Source organism: Jaculus jaculus, chromosome 11 (assembly GCF_020740685.1).
Source record: "Jaculus jaculus isolate mJacJac1 chromosome 11, mJacJac1.mat.Y.cur, whole genome shotgun sequence".
In the NCBI taxonomy this organism is placed as follows: Eukaryota; Metazoa; Chordata; class Mammalia; order Rodentia; family Dipodidae; genus Jaculus; species Jaculus jaculus.
In genome coordinates this window covers 90273853-90289144 of record NC_059112.1, presented here as the reverse complement: position 1 = coordinate 90289144, position 15292 = coordinate 90273853, and the positions used below count along the sequence as shown (strand labels likewise).

The 15292-nt window shown below is 44.4% G+C and overlaps 1 protein-coding gene across 1 annotated transcript in view; it reads left to right on the top strand.

Moving 5' to 3' along the window:
- Positions 1-4518, top strand: part of Gnb4 (G protein subunit beta 4) — a 50091-nt gene extending 45573 nt beyond the window's left edge. The window contains exons 9-10 of the mRNA XM_045161696.1: positions 2296-2512; positions 4285-4518. Coding sequence (XP_045017631.1) covers positions 2296-2512; positions 4285-4391 — 324 coding nt within the window. The 3' untranslated portion in view covers positions 4392-4518. The remainder of the gene's footprint in view (positions 1-2295; positions 2513-4284) is intronic.
- The last annotated feature ends 10774 nt before the right edge of the window (positions 4519-15292 follow it).

Sequence of the window (15292 nt, the reverse complement as noted above, 5' to 3'; positions counted from 1 at the left end):
GCTTCAGGTGGCCTCTACTGCTTCTTCATTGTGTTCACTGACCCCAGAAGTCACCAATTTGGCAGCAAGTTGCAGGGGTCCTCCCGTCTCTGCCGCCCACTGCTGGCATGACAGCTATGATTCGCCCCACTCGGCCTCTCCACAGGGGTGCTGGGAGCTGAACCCGGGTACCTTATCCACTGAGCAGCTCTCCAGCTCATGTCCATCTCTTGCCCTGCCGTTTTCACCAGCTTGAGAGTGTGCTCTTAAGTTCCTAAGCTTTAAAAATCAGAAGAGTGTCGAATTCTTCTCAAATGTTTTCCCTCCATCTTCTGAAACGTGGGGTTTTGTGTTGCTAAGATTTAAACCCAGAGCCTCATGTTTGCTAGGCAGGGGCACATTTTTTTATTAAATCAATTACTATAGGTGTTTGTTGTTGTTTTTGGAGGGGGCAAGATATAAGTACCATTGTAGCCAGGCATGGTGGAGCTTGCTGTTAATCACAGAGGCAGAGGTAGAAAGCCTGCAGTGAGTTCAAGGTCACCCTGAGACTACTTAGTGAATTCCAGGTCAGTCTAGGCTAGAGTGAAACCCTTCCTTGAAAAAAAACACAAAGATGTAAGTACCATTGTTATAAGATAGTGCTGCATACTGAAGGTTCCTTTTAAAATGAAATGATTAAAAACAAAACAAAACCATAAGAAGGCTGGGTATCTGCTACCCCACAAGAATTGACTGAGGCCTTCATGACCCCACAGTGAATACCATAACCCCACTGAGGAGAGCCTCCAGGGTAACAGGAGCTGGGACAAGGGGATAAAAGAGAATAGCCTGTTATAACTTATATAAAATTAAAATTGAAAAAAATAATTTATTACATTGAGAAATCTACTAATAATGTATAAAACTTTTAAATATTTGTAAATGGAGAGAAATCTTATGGTATTAGGAACAGATATTTTCTGTTAAGTACTTTTTAATTTTTCTTTCCCTTTTTTTTTTGAGACAAAAATCTTGCTTTGTAGCCCAGACTGACCTTAAACTCTGTAATACAGGCCATCCTCAAACTTAAAAAAAAAAAAAAGAAGGCTGGGTGTGATGGTGCATACCTATGATCCCAGCACTTGGGCAGCAGAGGCAGGAGGATCACTACAAATTTGAGGCCAGCATGGGCTACTGAATGAGTTCCATACCATCCTGAGTTACATAGTGAGACCATCTCAAGAAAAGACAACAAACAATAAAGAATAACTTTCTTATACCAGCAATAGTTTTCTAGAAAGGAAAAAAGTCCTACCAAGAACAGCAATAAGAACTATAAAATAAGAATGAATTTGTCCCCAAAAAGGTGCTGATCTTTATGAAGATGATATAAAACATTACTGCTAGGTATTTGTATTTAATAACTAGAAATATTTTTGTGGGTTTTTTTTGTGGTTTTTTGAGGTAGGGTCTCACTCTAGCCCAGGCTGACTTAAAATTCACTATGTGGTCTCAGGGTGGCCTTGAATTCATGGTGATCCTCCTACCTCTGCCTGCCGGGTTCTGGGATTAAAGACGTGCCACCATGCCCGGCAAGTGACTTTTTCTTCTTTTTTTGATAGGGTCTCTCTAGCCCAGGTTGATCTGGAATTCACTCTGTATACCAGGTTTGCCTTGAACTCAGTTATCCTCCGATATCTGCCTGCTGAGTGCTTGGGTTAAAGGCATACACTTAGATCGTGCTGGGCTCAAATAACTGCCTTTAAAGCTCCGGGACGAGGGGCTGTGGCTCAGTGGTACAGCACTTGCCAAGCATGCATGAGGGCCAAACCCCGACATGTAGAAGAAGAAAAAAGGTTGTTGCCAAGAATTTAGTAAGTGATGTAACAGTCAGGAAGCAGGCCATCAAAGCTCCAGGCCCGCCCCCAGTGACCCTCTTTCTGCAGCAAGGCTCCACCTCTTAAACCTGGGGGCCAAGTGTTCAAACACATGAGCTTGCAGGGGCTTAGGCCAGCTGGTGGTCCACCTAACTCAAGTACTAAAACGAAAGCCTAGCGTATTCAAACAGTGCTTTAAGGCACCCAGCTCCTTCCCCAGCCCTCTGTGCAGAATATTCAGGACCTTAGGGCGGATGGGGTGGTACACACCTGTAATCTCGGCACTCTGCAGACGGAAGCAGCATTGTGGGTTCTAAACTCGCCTGGGCTACCTGGTGAAATCTTGTTGGGGGTAAGTAGCACGGCTGGACTTCTAGACTAGGTCTGCCTTATGTCTCGTGACGCTGCCTCCTGTGATTCTTGAGAATACGGACGGTGTTGGTTATTTTTCTTCTAGTTTTTCCCCAATGGGTATGCCTTTGCCACCGGCTCTGACGATGCCACTTGCCGGCTCTTTGACCTCCGGGCAGACCAGGAGTTACTGATGTATTCTCACGACAACATAATCTGTGGAATCACTTCCGTTGCCTTCTCCAAAAGTGGGCGCCTGCTGCTGGCCGGTTACGACGACTTCAATTGCAATGTGTGGGACACCCTGAAAGGAGACCGCGCAGGTGCGTACACTTGGGTTCTGAGTCCTAGGAAGCCCCGTTTTTATCTTTCCGTGGATCCATTTCCCTCTACTGTGCTGAGTATCAGCCATATACTGAGAAGAAGTGGGGCACTTGGGGGCCCTAGGGGATTGCTTCTTCCGTCATGCTGTTAGACCTCCTGCAGTGCCCTTTCACTTAAAAAAAAAAAAAATTCATGCCAGGCATGGTGGCACACGCCTTTAATCCCAGCACTCAGGAGGCAGAGGTAGGAGGATTGGTATGAGTTTGAGAACAGCCTGGGACTACATAGTGAATTCTAGGTCAGCCTGGGCTAGAGCAAGACCCTACCTGGCGGAGGGGGGCGGGGAGAAAATTACATTGTTTTACTTTTTTTATGTTCTGGGGGACATGCTCATGTTTCCATTCAACTTGTGAGTTTCAGTTTTCATTTTTGCTTCCCTTTTTGTTTGTCTCTTTATGGTACCCAATTTTAAATAAAATATTTGCAAGCAGAGAGGGAGAGACTCTGAATTATGGGCATACCAAGGCCTCTAACCACTGCAAACAGTCTCTAGATGCATGCACCACTTTTTGCATCTGTCTTTATGTGGGTACTGGGGAACCAAACCCAAGTCATGATGCTTTGCAAGCAAGCACCTTTACCCAAAGAGCCATCTCTCCAGCTCTAAAATGTTTTGTTGAAAGGATCATGATGGCTCAGCAGTACAACCAGAATAGCACAAACTTCTTAGAAATGTGGAATAAAAGCTAGACGTGGGCTGGAGAGATGGCTTAGTGGTTAAGCACTTGCCTGTGAAGCCTAAGGACCCCAGTGTGAGGCTTGATTCCCCAGGACCCACGTTAGCCAGATGCACAAGGGGGCACACACATCTGGAGTTCGTTTGCAGTGGCTGGAAGCCCTGGTGTGTTCATTCTCTCTCTCTCTCTCTGCCTTTTTCTCTGTCTGTTGCTCTCAAATAAATAAATAAAAATAAACGGACAACAACAACAAAAAAAGCTAGACGTGGTGGCACACACCTTTAATCCCAGCACTTGGGAGGCTGAGGTAGGAGGATTGCTCTGAGTTCAAGGCCACCCTGAGACCACATAGTGAATTCCAGGTCAGCCTGGACCAGAGTGAAACACTACCTTGAAAAACAAAAGACAAAACAAAACAAACAACAAAAGCAGAATAAATGTTTACGTCTGTTTACCTGGTATAAAAATGTATAATAATAAGATGTTTCTCTAAAAATTAAAATGAAAATCACAAATGGATTTCCTATAAAAAATGCAAGTACACGTGGTATTTTACACGTGTCCACTTAAACGACCTCAGCCTCTCTAAAGACACCAGCAGTTTACTAAATACCCTTCTAGATCTTACTATACCTATTTTTTCTTTTTTCTGCCTTTGGTGTGTGCATGTGCGGGAGGAGTGTGTGCATGTGGCACAGGCGTGATGTGGGTGTGTGCGTGTGCTGCATGTGGAGGAAGACTTTGGGTGTTCCCTCTGTGGCTCTTCCACCTTATTTACTTGAGAGTCTCTCACTGAACCTGGAAGCCTCACCCCCATTTTTCGGCTAGGCTGGCTGACCAAGGAGTCATAGCAGTCTTCCTGTCCCCACTCCGCCCCCCTGGGTGCTGGGTCACCTTTCTTCAGCATGTTCACGTGCGTGCTGGGGGTCAAGCGGAGGGCCTCTTGCTCTCCCAGCTTGCGCTGTTCCCCACAGGGCTATCTCCCCAGCCCCTGAGTATACATGCTCTTCAGCTCTAAAACTCTTTCCTTTCAGGTGTTCTTGCTGGTCATGACAACCGGGTCAGCTGCTTGGGTGTAACCGATGATGGCATGGCTGTGGCTACAGGCTCTTGGGACAGTTTTCTCAGAATCTGGAATTAAAGGTGTCGGTGCATATTTTCCATTCTCCACTGAAATCTGGGGAAATCAACGCTACAGCCTATAGCTGTGAAAAAAAAAAAAATCTACTTTGCAGATGAAGATTTTTCTATTGCAATTATATACAAAAGCAGCTTTCAATAAACTACAAAAAAAAAAAAATGGTGAGAAAGAAACAACCATCAAGGCAAAGCACCCGCTGAGATCAGATGACCGGCGTCTTAATCTGAAGCGCTGGGTCAACAAAACCTATGAAGTTTGCTTCTGCTAAGCAGTTATTTCCCTGCATGGAATGGAATGTACACTTTGCTGCTGATGGTCCTCATGTTGGTTTTGTTAAGGACTGTGTTGGGAACTGTATATAAGAAATGTCATGTCGGGCGTGGTGGCGCACGCCTTTAATCCCAGCACTCAGGAGGCAGAGGTGGGAGGATTGCTGTGAGTTCGAGGCCACCCTGAGACTCCATAGTGAATTCCAGGTCAGCCTGGGCTAGAGACCCTACCTCGAAAACCAAAAAAAAAAAAAAAAAAAAAAAAAAGGGTCATATTTTAGCAGGGCGTGGTAGTACAGGCTTTAAATCCCAGCACTCAGAAGGCAGAGGTGGGAGGATCACTGAGTTCGAGGCCAGCCTGTGACTATAGAACGAGTTCCGGGTCAGCTGGGGCTAGAGTGGGACCCCACCTTGGGGGAAGAATAGTGTTGTCATGGAAGAGCCAGGTGGCCAGGGCCGCTCCTGCATTCATTACCTTGCTGGTAGTCCATGTCAGAGCTCACTTAGTCCTCTGAGGAGATAGGTGATGTGACGGCCACCAGGTAGACATTTCACATGGACATTTGGGACACACCTAAGAAATTTCATTTCATTAAGGGAAAGCCGATACTAGCAGGCGATGGTGATGTTTCAGTAGTTAAAGGGACTTGCTTACAATTCTTTCTGTCCTGGGTTCATTTCCCTAGTGTCCATGGAAAAAACAGACACTAAAAAAGGGACGCACGTATCTAGTTTGTTTGCAGTAGCAAAGTGCACACGTATATAAATGAGTAAGGCTTTTTGAGGCAGGGTCTTACTTTAGGCCAGGCAGACCTGGAGCTCTCTCTACAGCCCAGCCTGGCCGCCGACTCACGATGACCCTCTTACCTCACTCACCAAGCATGGCTCAAGTTTTTTTTGTTTTTTTTTTTTTTTTTGAGTAGATATTAGCATACAATTCTTGGTATTCTAAAAGGCTGGCTGTGAAACTTGACATTTTGAGCAGCCCTCTAAACAATTGAATCTCTCTGTTCACTTCATGCTCTGTTCAGAGAGGGTGCTTGTATTTCAGGAGTTTCGTGGAGCAGGTTTGTGCCTGCATCGGAAGACCTTCCTTGTATTCTCCGGAGGTCACATGTCGATTAAAAAATACCATCCAAGCATTAATATTTTTGCAAGGTGTGAAGTTTAACCATTGATTCATAACCAGGTGGCTTTCTCCATTTCATGTAAAAACTCTGGTTGGTGCAACCATCAGTCTAGGGCTGTGTGCATGCTAGGCGACTGCTCTTAGCCAGCGACACCCCCAGTCCTCGTAATTCTTAACATCCTACATCGAAACCCTGCTTTTTCTATAGTATTTCTATTTAGCACTAAGTAACTATACATCAAAGAATGGCTAGATCTCTACTTTAAGGCAAAAAAATACAAAAAAAAATCCCAGAAGTGTTTTCTCAAAGGCCCCAGAGAACAAACCCAAGCAGCCCTTCCGCATGTCCATGGTGCGCATTGGAGTGAGGAGCCTTCCCATGCACTGACTGAGCACGGCAGTGTCGGCGCTGAAGTCACGGGTTATTCTCGTGTGCGTGAAGGCGTTGTCTTCAGTAAGCGGTGACTGTTTAGCAGCTTCTGTGCTAAGTCATTGTAACCCACCCACTCCCAGGTTGCCCGTGTGAGTTTTCGTTTCTGTATGTGAATGTGTTCAGACATGTATCTGCTCTGGTGAAATTGGCATATGTTATGTGGATTACAATCTGTTGATTTTAGAAAGGATAAAATGGAGGCAAATCACAATACAGGATTCAAAGCCAAAATAGGATATTGCGCATGGCAGGTGAGAACATAAGTCATATTTGGTTATGATTTCTATAGGCTCTCTATTAATATCTGTGAACTACTTACATCATAAAGAGCAGCTGTTTTGAATTAACAAGTCTACTTGCGTGCGCCACCACAAATGGCTACTTTTAAAATTTTTGGTAGTACTGGGGATCAAACCTGGGGCCTTGCACATACTGTTAGGCAAGCACTCTACCACTGAGTCACATCCCAGACTGCTCTATCCCAGCCAGAAATAAGCCATATTATAGAGGAACACTATCATCTCCAAACTCAGATGAGTGGAAATGTGCCAAGTATTCTAATAGTTACGTCATTCTTCCCAAACTCCTGTTCAAAATAGAAGGCACTTTAAAATTTTAAGTTATTTGGGAGTTACAGAGAAGCAGACAGAGTGAGTATGAGTGTGCCAGGGCCTCCTGCCACTGCAAATGAATTCAAGACACATGGGCCCCTTTGTACATCTGGCTTTATGTGGGTACTGGGGATTTGAACCTGGGCAGCCACACTTTGCAAGCACACACCTTTAACTGGTGAGCCATCTCTAACCTGAGAAAGCATTTTTATGTGTCAACACACACAGACATGCACATATCTCTTATGCTTTCATGTTATTGTGCTAGTACTTAGGCAAATTTCATGCCAGAACAACTCGATGATCTCAATATTGTTTTATACTTATTAATTTGAAACAAAGGAGGGAAAGAAATGGTAAACTGGGGCCTCCTGCCACTGCAAATAAACTTCAGACACACACAGCGCTTTGTGCATCTGGCTTTACATGGATATTAGGGAATTGGGCCTGGGCCATCAGGCTTTGCGAGCAAGTGCTTTTAACTACTGAGCCATCTCTCTGGTCCCTCCAAATACTTAAAAATGGCATTTACTTTCATGTCCATATAGTCTGTGTAGAACAGAATTTAAAGCAATTCCCCTACAATTCTGAGGACAGCTGAAGGCTAGCGACTATTAACACGTGTGGGTCACTGCACACAGCATCAAGCTGACAGAGCCTCTCATCACCACCCAGGTACCTGGTTGGTTGAGGTGCTTTCTTGTGACTGACAGGGGTTCCAATTGCTAAATACATTGGTTGACTCGCACTTGGAATTCAGCTGTGTAATTCTGCTGTAACAGATTTCCTGAAATAACATATAATGTGCCTTAGCAGTTTGATAGAAACTATATCCTATCAAAAAAAAAAAGTTTCTGAGATTCTTTTTTAAGTCAGGGTCTTGCTATGGCTTTAGCTGAGATTAAGTATGCACCATCATGTCCATTTCTGGGAAGATTTTTTTTTTTAAGGCTTTTCGAGGTAGGGTCTCACTCTGGCTCAGGCTGACCTGGAATTCACTGTGTAGTCTCAGGGTGGCCTTGAACTCACACCAATCCTCCTACCTCTGCCTCCCTAGTGCTGGGATTAAAGGCGTGTGCCACCATGCTGGCTGCTCTTTTTTTTTTTTTTTTTTTTGAGGTATGGTCTCACACTAGCCCAGACAACTCTGTAGTCCCAGGCTAGCCTTAAACTCATTGATTTTATCTGTCTCGCTAGTGCTGGGATTAAAGGTGTATGCCACCACACCCAGCTGGCAAAATTTTTTTTCTTATTATTTTTTTGGTTTTTCCTAGGTAGGGTCTCACTCTGGCCCAGGCTGACCTGAAATTCACTATGGAGTCTCATGGTGGCCTTAAACTCACGGCGACCCTTCTACCTCTGCCTCCTGAGTGCTGGGATTAAAGGCGTGCGCCACCACGCCCGACTCTGGCAAGAATATTTTAAAAGCACATATTCTCTTTTAAAACACAACTACCCTATGGTTTGTGTCAATCATAAAGCCCTAGTCAATAAGTTCTTGCTGTCAGCAAGGACATCCCCACTTCAGGAGAGGCCTTGTTTTGGGCAGCTGTGCAATGACTCAAGTTTTACACATTATGACATACAGCATACTGAACCCCAAGTCCCTGGGGGCAAAGATTTGGGTGTAATACCTCAACAGCAAGCATCTAGGGCTTGGCAGGTGGCTCACTTGGACAAAGCATTATCACACAAGCATGACCCGAGTTTGGATTTCCAGAGTCTAGTCACCAATTCTCTAATTCAGAATCGGGCGAGCACATGGATATGATGGATAGTGGGTAGGAGTGCTTCTGGAATGCTAAGGACTTTTAACCCATTAAAAAAATGAAGCTGAGCATGGTGGTGTATGCTCATCCAGCTCTAGGGAGAGTGAGGCAGAAGGATCACTGGAAGTTCAAGGCCAACCTGGAATAAAGGGTGAGACCCCAACTCAAAATGATAAAAATAGAATTTTTATTGCTAAAAGGCCTCCTCCTATCCTGTTGTGTTTTAGAAATGAAAGTAAGTGTTCATGGAAATTTGCGTAACAATGAAAGTCTCAGATTTTAAATTATAACACAATGCCTGTGCTCACTGCTGATGAGTTTAAGAATTTATTCAACAGTGTCCCTAGATATCCCTGCCACCATTTTAGGAATGAATGTCCATTTTAAAACCTAGGATGGGGGCTGGAGGGATGGCTTAGAGGTTAAGGCGTTTGCCTGCAAAGCCAAAGGAACCAGGGTCAATTCCCCAGGACCCACGTTAGCCAGATGCACAAGGGACGCATGCATCTGGGGTTCATTTGCAGTAGCTGGAGGCCCTGGCACGCCCATTCTCTCACTCTCTCTGTCAAATAAATATAGAATCTAGGATTAAGTCTGGCCTTGAGGAATATTCAGTTCAGTACTATGTTCAGCTTCGCTTTGGCCACTGTGGAAAAGTGTAATTTAAAACTATTTCTTGGCTTCTGTTAGAATTCTAAAACCATACGTGGGCGAGTACAGTATTTTATCAGAAAGGGCAGCATGATGAATGAACCCTGTCTCTTACCCTGGATCAGGCAGAAAATGAAGTACACTGCACTCACTCTTCTTACTCACCTTGTAAAATACTGGTGATAACGGGTCCTTGTTGAACATCTGGTTCAAACCTTCAGTTAACGACAAACTGACCGTGTACCTTGCATTCAGAAAAGCATTTTGCATGACCAAGTCGTCTACAGTACTGGCCAAAGCAGGAGCTCACAGGATGTGTAGACTAGCGAGGTTCAGAGCTTCGGGAACCACTCACTGACAGCACACCTTGCATTCAGATGTTTTGCATGTTGATAGTTTTCTAAATAGTTTTTTCCCCTTAAATCCAATGACTGATTTTGTAAAATGGTTATGACAATGTAGCATTGTGGGGGGGGGGGGATATTGTTTCAACTAGTGTCAAATGTACCAAAAAAACCCACCGTTACACAGCACTGGTCCTTAGCTAGAACGTGAGTGGTGTACTTGGGAACCAGGCACCAAAGCCTTTTTGTCTCAATGTTGCTCTGTGTCTTTCTTATGGGAACATCTGAACGTGGGCGCTTTCCAAAGGAACCACACTCAAGCGTATTGGCAAATCTGGCTTAAATATTTTCCTGTAAGTCACTTTGAGAATGCTTTTCTTCACTTAAAATACTTTCTACACACATGGCCAACTGACTGTGAATGTCAGTGGTACATCTAATGATACAGAACAGTTAACATGCTAGGTTATGTCTCTCTCATGAAGGTTTTCCCATACAAACTGTGGACTTGCTATGACTTAACAGTATTCTTAGATCTCTCCTGGTGATTTATTCCCCTTTTTTGTACAGTTGCTTTGTGAAATATTATTGCTGTAAATTGATACTGTAATCAATAAAGTGCTTCTAACTAGAATTCATTATACCTTGCTGTAAATCAACTTTTAGAAAGATTTTAAAAATTTTTTAATTTTTACTTATTTGAGAGCGACAGAGAAAGAGGCAGATAGAGAATGGGCATGCCAGGGCCCCCGGGCACTGCAGACAAACTCCAGACATGTGCACCCCCTTGTGCATCTGGCTAACATGGGTCCTGGGGAATCGAGCCTCGAACCAGGGTCCTTAGGCTTCACAGGCAGGCATCTCTCCAGCCCTAGAAGAGTTTTTGACATCAAGACCCAGAACTAAACTCAAGTCCAGTATTTCATGGTTACCTTAATTCCTGTGTTTAAACATTGGTAACTTTTTCATGAGAAATGAGTGGACTGGCTGCCAAAGCATGGAAGAGGTTGGCATGCTGCCTTTTCCTAAGCCACCTTGCCTTGTATTGTTAAAAAAGCTAGATTTTCATTTTAAAAGTCAATGTCATGATATATTGTCTATATGTATGGAAGTTGTCAATAAAACAGCTGGGAGTGGTGGCACACGCCTTCAATTCCAGCACATGGGAGGTAGAGGTAGGAGGATCGCCATGAGTTTGAGGCCAGCCTAGGACTACATAGCAAATTCCAGGTCACGCTGCGATTGAGTGAGACCCTACCTTGAAAACCCAATAAATAAATAAAAAACAGGCATACATGGTGGTGCACACATTTAGTCCCAGCAATTGAGAGACAGAGGTAGGAAGGTTGTTGTGAATTTGAGGCTAGTATGGGGCTACACAGTGAGCTGTATGTCAGCCTGGGCTCAAGGAAAAAAAAAAGGGAGGGGGTAGGGAGGGAAGGAAGTCAGTCATTCACTCTTTCCTGAAGCTAGGCACAGGAGCCCAGGCCTATGATTCTAGTACTTGGCAGGCACAGATAGGAACCCACGTTTGAGGGCAGCAGCCTGGGCTACATGGCAAGACCCTGTCTCAAAATCAAAAATAGGGCTGGAGAGATGGCTTAGCGGTTAAGGTACTTGCCTGCAAAGCCAAAGGACTCAGGTTCAATTCTCCAGGACATACACAGGCCAGATGTACAAGGTAGCACATGCATCTGGAGTCTAGCAAGGGTAGAGGCCCTGGTGCACCCATTCTCTCTCTCTCAAATAAATAACATTCTCTCTCTCTAATTAATAAATGAGATATTTTTTTAAAGTTAAAAACAAAGCTGGGGGCTGGAGAGATGGCTTAGCGGTTAAGCGCTTGCCTGTGAAGCCTAAGGACCCCGGTTCGAGGCTCGGTTCCCCAGGTCCCACGTTAGCCAGATGCACAAGGGGGCGCACGCATCTGGAGTTCGTTTGCAGAGGCTGGAAGCCCTGGCGCGCCCATTCTCTCTCTCTCCCCCTATCTGTCTTTCTCTCTGTGTCTGTCGCTCTCAAATAAATAAATAAAAATTAAAAAAAAAAAAAAAAGCTGGGCATGGTGGTGTGTGCCTTTAATCCCAGCACTCAGGAAGCAGAGGTGGGAGGATTGCTGAGTTGGAGACCAGCCTGGGACCACAGAGTGATAGAGTGAGACCCTATCTCAAAGCAAAGAAACAACAAAGGTCCTATCCTTATAGCTCCCTTGGAATAATATAATTTTTTGTTTTACACGTGTGTGTATGTACATGGTGGCCACAGATCGATGTGAGATGTCTCCCTTAATGAAGCTCCTCCATATTTACTGAGGGTCTCTCCCTGAATCCAGAGCTCACAATTCGGCTACTCTGTCTAGCCATTAAGCCCGGGGAGCTCCCCAGCACAGTTTCAAGGTGCATTACCACACCCACCATCCCCTTTCCAAAAAGCTAAATGTCTTCACTACCTCAAGACAGAGAAAAGTCATATTAGTTCTCTCTGCCTAGAAAACAAACTGGACCTATACCTGGAAATGGCATGTCTCGCACAGAAAACCTGCTAAGTGTGCTCCTGGAGTCAATGACTGGTCAAGGAAACAAAATGGCAGTAATGTGACTATCGGATCTGGTCAACTCAACTTTTAAAAAAGTATTTATTTCAGAGAGACCAAGAGTGTGTGAATGGGCATGCCAGGGACTCCAGCCACCACAAAAGAAATCCAGATGCATGTACCACCTTGTGCATCTGGCTTACGTGGGCACTGGGGAATCAAATCTGGGTCCTTAGGCTTTGCAGGCATGTGCCTTAACCACTAAGCCATCTCTCCAGCCCAACTGTTAACTTGATCAGCTAGAACTTCGTGTGCGGATGTCATGTGCCAGTGCTTCCTAAATGTCAGTGCATGAGGATTACCTGCAGGGTGTGCAAACGCAGAACTGTGTGTCCTAAGCCTTGTGTTAGATTCCATTCAACTGAGACCCGAGCATCTGTATTTCTCGCAAGTTTAAAAGTAATAGTGGGGTGGGCATGGTGGCAAACATCTTTAATTCCAGCACTTGGAAGGCAGAAGTAGGTTGATCACCATGAGTTTGAGGCCACCCTGAGACTACATAGTGAATTCCAGGTCAGCCTGAGCTACAGTGAGAACCTACCTTGAAAAACCAAAAAAGTAATGGTGGGCTGGAGAGATAGCTCAGTGGTTAAAGGGATTTGTTTGCAAAGCCTATCAGCCTAGGTTCAATTCTCCAGTGTCCATGTAACACTAGATGCACAAAATGGCATATGCATTTGGAGTATGTCTGCAGTAGCAAGAGGCCGTAGGGCACGCATACTCTCTTTCTTGCTGATAACGAATTTTTTTAAATCTTATTTTTTCTCAATTTTTTAAAACATTTTCCATGATTATAAAAAATACCCCATGGTAATACCCTCCCTCCCCCCACTTTCCCCTTTGAAATTTCATTCTCTTATCATATCCCCTCCCCATCCCAATCAGTCTCTCTTTTATTTTGATGTCGTGATCTTCCCTCCTCTTATGATGGTCTTATGTAGGTAATGTCAGGCACTATGAGGTCATGGATATCGAGGCCATTTTATGTCTGGAGGGAGCACAGATAATGAGTTTTTTTAAGTAATAAAATGTTGGGGGCTGGAGAGATGGCTTAGTGGTTAAGCGCTTGCCTGTGAAGCCTAAGGACCCCGGTTTGAGGCTTGACTCCCCAGGACCCACGTTAGCCAGATGCACAAGAGGGCGCATGCGTCTGGAGTTCGTTTGCAGTGGCTGAAAGCCCTGGCATGCCCATTCTTTCCCTCTGCCTCCCTCTCCCCCTCCTTCTCTCTGTCACTCTCAAATAAATAAATAAAAACAAACAAACAAACAGTCAGGTGTGGTGGCGCACACCTTTAATCCCAGCACTCAGGAGGCAGAGGTAAGAGGATCACCATGAGTTTGAGCCCACCCTAAGATGACATAGTGAATTCCAGGTCAGCTTGGACTAGAGTGAAACCCTACCTCAAAATAAAAACAAAATCAAAATAATAATAATAAAAGTATCGTTGATGACCTTGGGGCCACACTTCAAGGACTGGTGCACCAGACTAATGACGTCATACCCACCCACACTGAAGCTCCCTCATGTACCTTTGTAAGCTAGGTTATCATACTTCAGTGACAAATACCAACTTTTTTATTTTTTAATTTAATTTTACTTAGAATGAATTGGTTGTACTAGGGCCTCAGCCACTGAAATCAAACTCCAGATGCTTGCACCACCCAGTGAGCATGTGCAGCCTTGCATATGCCTCGCCTTTGTGTGTCTGGCTTATGTAGGATCTGGAGAATTGAACCAGGATCCTTAGGCTTCACAGGCAAACACCTTAACCGCTAAGCCATCTCTCCAACCCTCAAATATCAACTTAAAAATATTTTTATTTGTTGGAGACAGAGAAAGAGAGAGAAGGCATACCATCGCCTCTTGCTACTGCAGACAAACTCCAGATGCATGTACCACTTTGCGCATCTGGCTATACATGGATACTGGGGAACTGAACCTAGTCCAACAGCCTTTGTAAGCAAGCAGCTTTACTGAGCTGTCTTTCCAGCATGTAACTGTTCATTTTTTATCCCTCACCCCACTGAGTGGCCTGTACTATTGTCTGAGTTAAAAATCAGTAATGAAATCAAAATAGGCATTTTAAAATTTGAATACTGTATCCCAATACCTGGTGTAAGTAATTTGCAAGATTTCTATAGAATATCTTCTCCTTCAAATGCCTTGAAAATAGAGGTATACCTGTTATGAAGTGACACCAAGTAACATCCAGGTGCTGAGAGGGGAAAAAAGCACTCAGAATTAAGGAAGAAGAAAAGCCCAATATTTTACCTTTCACATGAAACAGGGTCAAGTGCACTGGCCCCCAGGAATGTACGTTTTGAGGGAGTGACTTGTAGGTACTGATCTGTCAGTATCCTGATCGAGTGTATGCTGTGCCTCAGCAATGAGTCTCGGTGGTACTGAATCATTTGGTTCTTATTTTACACAGCAAGGTCTGAGAATGATGTCAGCTTAAGATATTTTCACTGAGATTTCAATTAATTTTTTGTTTATTTTTATTTATTTATATGAGAGTGACAGACAGAGAAAGAGGCAGAAAGAGAGACACAGAGAGGGAGGGAGAATGGGCTCACCAGGGCCTCTAGCCACTGCACACAAATTCCAGACACGTGCGCCACCTTGTGCATCTGGCTAACATGGCACCTGGGGAATCAAGCCTCAAACCAGGGTCCTTAGGCTTCATGGCAAACGCTTAACTGCTAAGCCATCTCTCCAGCCCTCAATTAATTTTTAACAGAGAAGCAGACATGATAGTTCAACCATAAGCTTTTCATTAATTAATACAATAATAACTTTAGTGGGGCCCTGGTAAATTCATGTAAAGTGAATGTCTCCAGGGGGTGAGACCAGTGTGTCAGCTCATGCTTCCTGAGAAAGTGCTTTTCAATACTGTTAGCCCACAGAGCAGCCCTGTGACACTCTGCCCACCTCACTGATGTGCCACAGTTCCCCCAGCAGTAAAGCTTTCCTTGCTAGACTCAACTAGAGTGAGGCCGAACGTGTTCCTAAGAAATGGACCAGGAAACTGGACCCAGATACTTTAACACGTGACTACAACAAACCTTTCTACTGCTTTTTATCAGATTTAATGAGAATAAAAG